The 12,546-nt window shown below is 44.0% G+C and overlaps 1 protein-coding gene across 1 annotated transcript in view; it reads right to left on the bottom strand.

Annotated features, from left to right (window-relative positions):
* The window catches only part of ZNF654 (zinc finger protein 654), a 60,624-nt gene extending 49,006 nt beyond the window's left edge, over nt 1–11,618 (bottom strand). The window contains exon 1 of the mRNA XM_065418666.1: nt 11,487–11,618. Coding sequence (XP_065274738.1) covers nt 11,487–11,618 — 132 coding nt within the window. The remainder of the gene's footprint in view (nt 1–11,486) is intronic.
* Nucleotides 11,619–12,546: the final 928 nt, after the last annotated feature.

Genomic DNA, 12,546 nt, shown 5'->3' with positions numbered 1-12,546 from the left:
GGGCTCTGGGGACTGGCTCCAAAGGACAGGGGACTGGAGAGCACATGAGGACAGGGTGGGAGACTCCAGGGAAAGCAGACAAGAGTTTGAATGAGGTCCTGGACAGCACTGCCCTCAGATTGCGCTGAAGAGTGAGCACATGACACTCCATTATTCCCTGACTGGAGGGGCAGGGTGTAATGGAGACACATTAGGCTGCCTGTGGGGGAGGTGTGTGTGGAGACATCCCACTGCAAACATTGCTGCTCGCCCCTCCCCCCATCACTGTGCTGCTGCCAGTGGGGCTGGGGTTGCTCAAACAGCTGCCCAGGGACACACCATGCCCCACAGCCCCACCCAGCAGGGGGTGGAGGCCCTGCTCTAGGGAGCAGGGACAGCCCCGGCTCGGCTTCAGCCCACATGGCTCACTGGAAAACATCTGGGGGTCCAGATCTGGCCTGTAGTCCACCTATTGACTACTCCTGTCCTAGCAACTTCCCGTCTCCTAGCACACACAAGAGCAATAAGAACACAGACTCACTAGGGCCTGGTCCACACTACAAAGTTAGGTCGATGAAAGCTGCCTATGGTCAACCTAACTCTGTACGCATCTATACTAAAATGTAGCTCCCACCAAAGTAACTTGCCCACTACACCAATGTAACTCCACCTCTGGGAGAGGCATAGCGCTTAAGTCAACGTAATCAGGTAGACACTGTGTTGTTTACATCAACTATTGCTGCCTTTCAGAAACCATCCCACAAAGTCCCACACTAGCAGTTAAATCCGTGCAAGCACTCCTTGTAAGGACACACACCACCAACACAAGGAGCGTAGCGTGTACACGTAAAACCAATTAATTTACTGCAATGGCTGTATGCTGACATAACTTAGCTTGAATTAATTTTGTAGTGTAGACTTAGCCTAAGACTGGAGGAAGGACAAACACTAGTTTATTTGGGAGTGGGAGTAGCCAATTACCAGATTTTTTTGGGGGGGAGGGGGCGTCAGTGGACGGGATGGTACAGGGTCATCAGCAGTTAACTGACTTGGGGATAGGCATAAAGCAAAAGTGAAATAGAGGGTTAGGAGAGACAGTATGAAGTAATTGAAGGGGAAAATACTAAACAAGGAAAAGATGAGTGGGCATGAACGTGGGAGAATAAACAAGGATAGAAGAATTCAATTCAGGGGAGGGTAAATAGGAACAAGTAAAACAAGTGAATAATTTGGTAATATGAATGGGAAGAATTAAGGGCTTATGCCCACAAGTATTAAACATCTCCTGCATAATGTTTAGAAATCAGTGGTGACTACAATTAGGCTGGTTTTCTGGAAGAAGTCCCAACAAAACAGCAAACCAAAGAAACTGTGCACCAATGTGGTTCACAGTAATTTTATTTTTCATATTAACAGTGATTTGCACAAGATTTGCAAGTATCTGAGCAAGGAGCCCGGAGTTCTACTACACCAAGTTTCCATTTGTAAAATGCTTGTTTTTCCATTTGTAAAATGGGGCTGCTAATTTACACCCAAATAGTCATTGTTACATAAAGTGCTTATATGAAAAAGGTTTGTAATAGACATTTTCATACAATCTTTAAAAGTGGTGACAAATCTAAGTTTAGAAGGCGTAAGATTTTCTAAAATTTAAGACCAAAAGAAACAATTTAAACAAAAAAAATCCCATGACAATTTTAAATACACCCTTGTAATGCTTGACACTCATGCAGCACTAAAAAAATGGAATGTTTATTATAAGTGAAATGAACTTCATTCCTTTTTACTGACCAACCAGAGAAAAATGCAGTAACTATGTAAAGTGCAGTGACAGGTTAAATGAATTTTTAAATTCCATCAGCTTCCAATAATCCAAGATGTTACACACAAGTTTATTTGCAACATATGATTTGCCCTTAATAGGTCTGAAACAACTGTATTAGATCAATTCAAAAATAAAATTCAATAATACTTATTCTGAAATTTGCAAAATTAGCTTCTATTGGACTTCTGCATATGAAACAGCCCGAGAATCAGGCCCTACACAAAAAGAAAAGCATGTTAACAGTGGCTATAAGAACTTCGATAGATTTTGTATTATCAGATATTGATACATAATTGATACAAGGGCTGTAACATACATTCTGAGGCCTTAGGAACTACCTTTTTACTATGTGAGAGGGTTAAGATGCAGAGTAATGCATAGGGATTGAGCTCTGCAACTCCGTATAACGTCAGTGAGATTTCAGTGGTTAAATTCCTACGCACAACTTTGAAAAAAATATATTAGGTATGAGACTGATGAGGGTCCCAAAAAACATGAAGGTAACCAGGGGTTGACATAACCCATTACGCAAAGTATCAGGGGGTAGCCATGTTAGTCTATATCCACAAAAACAGCAAGGAGTCCAGTGGCACCTTACCCACAAAAGCTTATGCCCAAATAAAACTGTTAGTCTTTAAGGTGCCACTGGACTCCTGGTTGCCATTACACTAATTTTTTTTTTTCATGTTTAGAAAGTGAAAACACTGTTGAGTCTTACTCTCTAGTTTAAACTGAACACTTTTTAAAAAAAGTTGTATTTAATAGAATGGTAATAAATGATTTACCAAAGACAAAAACAACTCAAACATTCAGAAAGATTCACATTTTCCTACCTTAAGGACATATCCAATGTCTTTGTATCTAAATTCCATATGAAAATGAGGCACACACTCAAAACAGATATAGATAAAAACTATATTTAAGACACTACCTTAGCTATTTTATTTCCTGTGAAAAATGCAACAGGTTACAATATTTTGGCCTAAATGCTTACCAAATTATCTTTTTAATTCCTAGCCTTTTATTTTTAAATTAGAAGCACTGACCAAGTTTTTCCAGTATTGTCTTAAAAGCTTTTATAAACAGTATTTTAAAAATTGCTCCCTGGCTAAAACATTTATTAAACCATTTCAGCAAGTAAGTTTTCACTACTAAATTATCATCTGAGAACAGAAAACCATCATAGACATGCTGGCATCTGCAAAAACAAAACAGAACCAAACTGTGGTGCAAATGGTGCCACCTCTCTCTATGCAGGGCTGTAAATTGATCCACAGTAGAGGACAGCAGATAATGTTCAGTCCTTACACTCCTTTGCTATTTAAGACCAGTATCATTCAGTAATTATTTTAATGAGTTTTGAGCAACATTTTAAATAAAATTTAGTATCTTTACACAACCATATAGACAACTATATAAACCCAATCACAAAATATTAGCTATGGTGAACATGAATTTAAGTTATTAACATATATGCTGTAAACTGATCTACAGAGCTCCCTTTAACCAAGTCATTAAATAATAAAGGAGATTTCCACAAGTATTTCTTAGGAAGATAGAAAGTACTCTTCTCAAATTTATGCACATTAAGTGACCTAAAAAAAATAAATAAAAAAAATCAAGTCACAGCAGTGTTGAGTAACATAAAAACGTTACTATGCACTCAGGGGGGCTTACTCACTACACTGATAATGCATATCGTGATATTGTTTTCACCAGAATTGCAGTGAACTGTCATGATATTTCCATTTTTATGTGCTTCCACAGTTTACCATTAAAATTTGTTTTCAAAGCAGCTAACATTGGAAATACTTTCTTTTGACAGGACAACATCTATAAACACACTTATAACCCTATAGAGTGTTGCCTTAACCTTCTACTTTAGCCTATAATTTGTCTGGAGCCACCATTCACTGTTTTGCACCCAGAGGTAACAACTTCCAAATGAAAAGAATAAAAACAGAAGTCCTTGAAAACAAACCATGTGTTAATGACTTCAAATTTTGTATGCACTATTACTAGTTTTTGTCAAGCTCTTTCAGATACTCAGTTAAAAAGATGCTATTGAAGGGCCATGTATAAAATATCAAGACGACTATTTCACAGAGGTGGTCACTTGCAGCTAGTACTGGTATGCATAAGTTTTTAGTTAAAGATCTTTAATTTTACAAAGTAAGAAAGTTTGAATTAGCTCTTCTATGTGAAGAAAGCATACTGTATTGACATCAAGAACAAAAACAGCAATCTAGGGCACAAAAAATAGTCTAGAAGCAATCCTCTGCAAGTAATCCATTGCGATAAACGAGTGGTCCTAAATGAACAGTGAAATTAACAAGAGTGTTTAGGTCCTTGTATATATGTTTATTGTTTTATGTTACTAAATACATTCTACAGAGCTTGAAGAGTTAGTTGTGCACTCCCTTGTTTTCTACCAATTTGGTAAATAAGCACAAACATGTACAAAAAGATATATGGTATAGATCGATGTATTTTAATACAGATTTAATGGACGTGGGTGAGTACTGCAATAAGTCATGCCAGAGTATGACATAATAGGGTACTAGTGCAGGCTACCTAATAGGCTGTCTTGGGTACACTGTGAGGCACAAGACTGAATGCCTTCAGCCACCCAAGAAATGCAGCAATTGCCTACTAATACACAATCTGGATGGCTGACTGCTATTGAAATATGTATGGCTCATTCACTTCACTTTTAATTTATTTTTTCAAAAGCTTTTTTAACATTTGTGTGTAGGTTTAAGCAACACATCGCCACCCTATAAAAAGTACTTCAGAGTGAAAGAATACGAGAAATTAGCAGGGAAATTATATATACTGTCTCTCTACTATTCTATTATTTTCCTAACCTTTTGTTTTAAAGTTTCCTTGGATTTTTTTTTTTTTTTTAAATACCTATTCACTACCACCAGAAGCCCATTTACCTTTTCAGCAGCAAGTGTTAACTTGCTTTCTTTTATAAATTTAAGTCCCCAGGTCTGCAGCCATCTCCACCTACCCAGAGTCTTTGCACCCTGAAGAGCCCCTTGCAGAATCATGACCTATATGTGAAATATTAAGCATCTATACTTTACCTTTCACCCTAGAAAGTCTGGCACAAGTGGCTGAAATGGCTACATACTGCTTCAGAAAAAACATTGTCAGAGAATGAGACAATGTAAAACTGTCACTTACTACCTCAGCCTCCTATTGCCTCCCACCCACACAAACTGTGCTGGATTTGTCTTTCCCCAACATTCCCCACCTCCATTCCACATAATGGGATCAGATATTTTGTGAGGAGGTTTCTTCTGATAAGATCCCAGCTGCAAACTATTGCATGCTGGTGCACATCTATGACATCATGAAAAAAAATTAAGCCAATTGTCGTTTTAGAGCAGGGGTCGGCAACCTACGGCACGCGTGCCAAAGTTGGCACGCAAGCCGATTTTTCCTGGCACGCGGCATGGGCTGAGCCGCTCAGCCCCGCCGCCACTCTGGAGTTCCCGCTGCCAGCTGCAGGCTCCTGCGGGACCCGCCGCGGGTCCAACTCAGCACCTGCTGCTGGCCTGGGGGGAAGGAACCCCAGGCTGGCAGCGGGCCGAGACCCCGGCTGGCAGGAGCCGCCGATGAAAACCCCAGAGCGGGGTCGGGCTGAGCCGCTCAGCCCACCCCGCTCTGGGGTTCCCGCTGCTGGTCCCACTCAGCACCCGCTAACGGCCTGGGTGAAGGAACCCCAGGCTGGCAGCGGGCTGAGACCTCAGCTGGCAGGAGCTGGGGGCAGAAACCCCAGAGTGGCGGCAGGCCGAGCCAGTCGCTGCTCTGGGGTTCTGGCTGCTGGCCCCTCGCCAGCAGGGGTCTCTACCGCGCAGCTCCACTCACCTTGCTTCCGGTTGGAGGCTCTCTTGCAGACAGGGTCCAGGCCTCCAGCCCTGCTCAGGCCTACCAGCCACCTACTCCCCTCACCTCAGCTGCCAATCTTGGTTTCCAGCCCTTGCTCAGCCTGCTTTCAGGCCTGGAGTCCCAGCAGGCCACCCTGGGCTCTGCTCCTGGCCTTGGATCAGTCCTCTTCAGCCTCCCTGCTGTGGCCCACTGTCCCCAGCCTGGGACAGTGAGGATTGCACACCAGGCAAGAGGGGGTGCAGCTCAGCACCCCATCTTAAAATTGCTTATCTTAGACCACACTGCCTTGGACCTTGTGCCTGCCTTCTATTGCCATTTTTTCCCCCCACTGAGAGTTGAAGGGAACATTTGACAAAATGGCAGCTCCTAAGAAAGCGAAGCTAGATGTCCGATCATTTCAGCCTGCTTGGACAGATTCATTTGGATTTATTGAAAAGAAGGACCGTGCTATTTGTGCTTTCTGTTATGAAGGTGGTGTTTGTCGCACATCAAGTGTTCAACGATATTTTGAAACGAAGCACGAGAAAACCTCTTGATGAAGCAGACAAGACTGAATCAATCAAAAAGGCAGTAGCAGCCTATGAAAAGCAAAGCACTGTTTTTAAAAGCTTAAGTGTAAGTAAGTTACAAGATTGCACAGTGCATTGCAAAAAACGGAAAGCCATTTACAGATGGGGAATATATAAAAAGTTTTTCTCAGCAGTTCAGAGATTTTGTTCAATGATTTGCCAAATAAAGATACAATCATATCTAGAATAAAAGAACTGCCCATCTCTGCCAGAACAGTTGAGAGACGCATAAGTGAAATGTCAGAAAACATTGAGGAAAAGCAGACGATTGCATTGAAAGACACAGCAGTGTTTAGTGTTGCAGTTGATGAGAGCATGGATATAAACGACGTTCCACATTTGGCAATTGTTGCAAGATACTGTGCTTCCGATGAAATCCAAGAGGATCTTTGTTGCCTAAAACCCCTGCATGGCATAACAAAGGGGGAAGATATACTGGAAAGTTTTGTAAACCATTTTGAAGAACGAGGAGTTGACATCAGAAAAATATTTTGTGTGACAACAGATGTTGCTATTGCCATGTTTGGAAAACAGAAGGGATTTGTAAAGTTACTTGAAGATCAAATTGGCCATCCGACAGTCAAATTTCACTGTATCATCCATCAAGAAAACCTGTGTGCAAAAATTTCTAATTCAGAGCTTAATAATGTGATGAATACAGTGGTGCGAAGTGTGAATTTCCTTGTTGCTCGATCTGCTTTGACTCACAGACAATTTCAAGCACTGCTAGAAGAGATGGACAGTGCTTATAACGACATCCCACTTCACAGCAACATTCGGTGGCTAAGTCGTGGCAAGGTTTTGGTGCGCTTTGTAAACTGTTTTGAGGCAATCAAGGCCTTTTTGTCGGAAAAAGAACAAAACTACCCCGAACTGGGTGATGACAAATGGCTGTGTAAGCTCATGTTCCTAACTGAGATCACTGCTCACCTGAACAAACTCAACCTCTGTCTCCAGGGTGCAGGGCAAACAGTTCTGGATCTTTATGAAGCCTGGAAAGCATTTGTTGTGAAACTAGCAGTTTTTTCTAGGGATATTCAAACTTCTACTTTCCGCTACTTCCAACACATAAAAGAGCTATCGACACGTTGCACTGTCAGTGTTGATGAGATTGGAAAGTACATGCAAGAACTGGAATCAGAATTTTCTGACAGATTTCAAGATTTCCAGCGATTTGGCCCAATGCTTTCTTTTCTAATTAAACCTGAAAAGTTCAACGAAAGCGACTTGGATTTGTCTGTATTTCAGTGGATGGGTGTTGAAGATTTCGAAATGCAACTCATTCAGTTAAAAAGCTCAGAATTGTGGATATCAAAGTTCGTGGATTTGCGGAGCGCACTTGAAGCTATCGAGAGAGATCATGGGGCCTCTATTCTGACCTGCTGGACGTCCCTGCCAGTGAAATTTAACTGTTTGAAGAAAACTGCATTTGCAATGCTTTCAGCATTTGGATCCACATACCTGTGTGAACAGGTATTTTCACACATGAAATCTGTCCTCTGTCCCTCTCGGAGCCGGTTAACAACTGATCACTCAGAAGCCTGTGTGCAGCTTAAAGTATCCAAATACGTGCTAGACATTGGAAAACTCAGCAAAGAAAAGCAAGGGCAAGGATCACGCTAAACTGATAAACATCTGCATTTTAATTTAATTTTAAATAAAGCTTCTGAAACATTTTGAAAACCTTGTTTACTTTACATATAACAGTAGTTTGGTTATATATTATAGACTTCTAGAGAGACCTTCTAAAAAGCGTTAAAATGTATTACCGGCACGCAAAGCCTTAAATTAGAGTGTATAAATGAAGATTCGGCACACCATTGCTGAAAGGTTGCCGACCCGTTTTAGAGAATCCATGTACACCACCACACTAATCTGTTCTGACCCTATTAAAATGTAGGCACACCTATCTAGAAAAGCACTATTTGATATACAATATACAACAGAGATATTGTCATAACTGCCTCTTCAACCACTATCTTAAATTGAAATTCCAATACAATAAAGCACACTTCAACAGAGTAAGGGGTCCTTCTGTTCAAATACATGGTACCTCTTTATAACATATCCCAACCATAAAAAAACATCTGTGTACACATTTCTCAGATTGCGTAGCGGGATTATACCTGGACCAGCAATAATAAATTTGGTGATGCTGATTTATACCATTGTCCATATTAACTTACAACCTAGTTATTTTAACAGTTTACTTGCTATTTTGGAAAGGAACAAATCGCTTCCTTTAGGCAGTTCAACCTCATAGCATCTTTTCTAAACAATTACCCACACAGCTGCGTCTTCTCTTTGACCAAGGAACAGGAATATAGTGATGTTAATTAAATTCCACACTACTTAAGAACTTTAGAAAGGAGAAGTACAAGCTTTTTTATTGGTACAAAAGGGAGGGAGGAGGGTAGGAGGTTGTGAAGTGGCCTGTCTCTTGGTCCAACTAAATCAGCACAAAGCTCAGATCAGGAGCCTAGAATGTTGCGATGGGTTCTGAACTGAGTGAAGAGAAGATATTGTTTAGAGAAGGAAGAAAATATCTAAATGAGAAAAGGAATGCCAAAGTAAATAGCATTTAGTAGCAAGATGGAATGTTTTTGTCTTAGTTTTAAAAGGAGACAACAAATTGAGACAGAATTATAAGTCATTGGGATCTAGAAAAGTAGTAACAGGAAAACAATACATCTCGGTCATCATTCTATATTAGTGAGCAGTTCGGCTGCTTGCAGACTGAGGTTGAGGGCTTTTTGCACCACTGCAAACCTCACTATAGATGTTCTGCATTGATTTAATATAGGGCTTGTATCTATGCAACTTAATCTGTTTCCAAACTATGATAAATCATAGCTGCAAACCCTGCTTTACACAGCTGCAGCTCCTCTATGTTGCGAGTCTGGAATAATGCAGCTACACTGGTATAGAAATCCCTTATGCCAGTGGTTTTCAAACTTCTTAGGCTGTGTAACCCTTTCCAAATAATGTAGTCCGCCTTGTATCCCCATGTGAGATATGTAATGACTCTAATCATGATTGGATTGCCAAATCTTATTAAATAAAATGTGTTGTCCACCAGTATAGGATTTTTTTTGCATATTTCTTGACAAGAGCTCACATATCCCAGTGTGAAAACCACTGCCTTATGCTGACAAACCTTGAGACTCAAGGATACTTTCACAAGACTCCAAGGATTATGCCTTGAATAAGCACACAAATGTGCATTTACTGTTCATCTGGCCAACAATAAAAATCCGATAGAATGAAAACAAATTTTACTGACACTCACTTTTATTTGGATTATTGAAAATTTGTATACTGACTGAAGAAAACTGCATCCTTCACACACTCAAAATTAGCACCCACCTCTACTCTTCAAACAGAAGAGTAAGAGGGTGGAAAAGTTTTGTTAAAATCTCTAGCCAACAAGACTGCAGCAAAACCCAACTGTTTGGGGATTTAAAACACTGTATTGCTAATAAAATGGATTATACATTTTTATATCAAAGTTCCCTCTCTGGTCTTGGCCTCTTCCTGTTGCCTATTAATTCATCTCCGTATGGGTGGTGGTGGGATTAGCATATACAACTATCACCTCACCAGCACCTCTTCCTGAGGCAAAAGAGTGCATTACAAAACAAGTTTCACTGGAAAGATTTAAAGCAAAACCCCTATCCTTGGATAAAGAAGTTATACCATTCCCTGTCAAAATTAACAAAACCCATCAATTTCAAAGTCACAACTTCTGTCTGAATATTTTTGCCTACTATTGTCGCAAGCAACAATTAAATCATTATAACTGAAATATTTGACAGATTTTTCAGTTTGTACTTTTGACATTGTGTACTGGCAGTTTATGTTTATATGAGTGTCTCACAACAAAGGGGAAAAGGAATGTTTGAACAACAGAAATGGAGCTGTAAAACCACTACCAAACTATTTTCAACTCATTTGTTATTTTTTATTTATACTACCATAGCGCACAGCACTCACAGTCATAGACCAAGACCCTGCCGTGCTAGCCTCTGTGCAAACACAGAACAAATGGGCAGTCCCTGAACCAAAGAGCTTAGTCTAAATCTCAATACACTCAATGTCAAGTTAGTGTCCCATTCAACGAAATAACAGGAAAGCAAATTACTGAAAACACAAAGTATCTGGCATTCTGGCACTATCTGTTGAGAAAATATGGTACTTTGGTAAACGACTCCCCTCCCCCCCCCAAAAAAATCTCCTGGAGTTGTATGTCAGAAGTTTAGAAATGAAATAAATTCACAGAAATGTTCTAGGCCAGATTCTAGATAGCTAGCTGGGTGGCACTTAAATGGGACAATGGTTCCTCAATTGTACTGCCTGGTGTCCAATTAAACCATACAGGAAAAACTACCTGCAGTTTTCTGGTTAGCTAGTCAGGAACCCACTTCAAGATCAATGTCGGAGGCAATCCAACCATTATGAAAGGCGTTAAGAAGAGGGCCCTGGTAGTACGCGAGGAGAGACGCTACATGTAGACGGGTGTTTCCTATTGACGGTCAGTGTCAGAAATCTCCCCGCCGCCTCCAAACACCCCCAGTCACACAAAAGCCACACAACCTGTTTGGCCCCCAGCGCAGGAGAAAACAACCACCCAGCACGTGCTGCCAGTTCTCGGGCTGGGGGTGTGTGTGGGGGGTACCAACGCCTAACCTGGGGTGGCTGTACAGCCCCCCCACCCCCGCTGTGGCCCGACCCATGACCCTTCCCCCCACCCACCCCCGCCTGTCCCAGGCCTCACTTCCCCAGCGTAGACACACCCGAGCCCGAGCCCCGGCCAGCCCTCGAGCGCCCAGCGCTCCCCTCCGACCCCACCCGTGATACCGGGGAAGGCCACGGGGGGGATCCGGCAGCCGGGGGAGAAGGCCGCACACAGGGCGGGGGGAGAAGGCCGCACACAGCCACCGCCGGACACCGCCAGGGCTCGGATCCAAACGGGGCTCCGGTGACGGGCAGAGGCCCCAGACCGACCCCTCGGAGGGGGGAGGGCGAGACTGCGCTCCCCGCTCTGGGGACGGGACGACACCCGCCGGAGGGGCCCCCTCCCCCTTCGCGGGCCCGAGGGAGGAACCGAACCGCCCTCCCCCCCCCCGTGGGAACCGAACAGGCCCCAAGAAACCAGACACCCCCCAGGCTTGGGGGAGGGGCGGGGAGCGGCCCGCAGGCGGGGCGGGGCTCACCTGGCAGAAGCGGCGGCAGTAATACTGGCTACTGAGCGCGGGCGAGACCCCGGCGAGGATACGCGGCCCCGCGATGGCCTCCAGCTCCTCTCCGAGCCGCTCCGACTCTTGGTCGCTCTCGTCTTCCGCCATGCTGCTCCGGCCACCCTGCGCGTACCGAGCCCCCCTCCCCCGCCCCGACACACCGGATGGCCCGCCTCCTCGCCAACTACCTCACATCCGGCACCTCCCACCGGCCGCGATCTCACGGGCTACTGAACGTGCCAATCATCTGCTAACGGTGGGGCGGGAGGAAGAGCAGCCAACGATCTCTCATCCTTAACTCCTCTCTTCGCCCTGTCTCGGATCGCCTGCGTTTGATTGGATGAAAACTATCTTCATTACTTCAGTTCTGCCTTGTGATTGGTAAGAAGTGAAGTCAATCAATTTCAGTCCATTTTTTCCTACATATGATTGGGTTTTATAGCCGTCCATCATAGTGAGTATTCCCCTTCTCCAGATTGGACGAAAGAGCTCTCAACCATAAGATTTTTCCCGCCCCCAACTTTGTAATTGGACGGAAGCTTTGCTCATCTTTTTACAATCTAGCAAGGCGACCAGTCCCTCACATCTTTCTTTAGGTTAACAGCTCACTGATTGGAGCAGACGTTGCTAGGTTGCCAAGTCCCGCCTACCGCGGCTGGTTGGGTGGGTAAATCGCTGTAGCCGCTGGTTGTGCAGGGCCCGCTCGCCAGGGGGCGGAGATCGGGGGCTGCCCGGCCGGGCCCCGTCCGCTCTGCGGCGGTAAGATGAGACAGGGGTGCGGGTGGGGGAGCGCTGCGCTCTTGGCCCTGCGCGGGGAGCCGGGATCGGCATTGCCTCCGGCCTGGGTGGGGGAGCTCGCGGCTGGGCGGGTAACGGTGCCGGGGGGCGGGGAGATAGACGGGGGCAGGGGGGAGAGAATGGGGGCGGGAGGGGGGGGGTTGCAGTCCGGGGTGATAGGTCTGCTGCAGGGGCAGGATGGGCGGGTTCCGGTGGGTGGGTGTTAGCGAGAACCGGACATCATCACTCTAACAACCCC

Source organism: Emys orbicularis, chromosome 1 (genome assembly GCF_028017835.1).
Source record: "Emys orbicularis isolate rEmyOrb1 chromosome 1, rEmyOrb1.hap1, whole genome shotgun sequence".
Taxonomy (NCBI): Eukaryota; Metazoa; Chordata; order Testudines; family Emydidae; genus Emys; species Emys orbicularis.
This window is presented reverse-complemented; position numbering and strand designations above follow the sequence as displayed.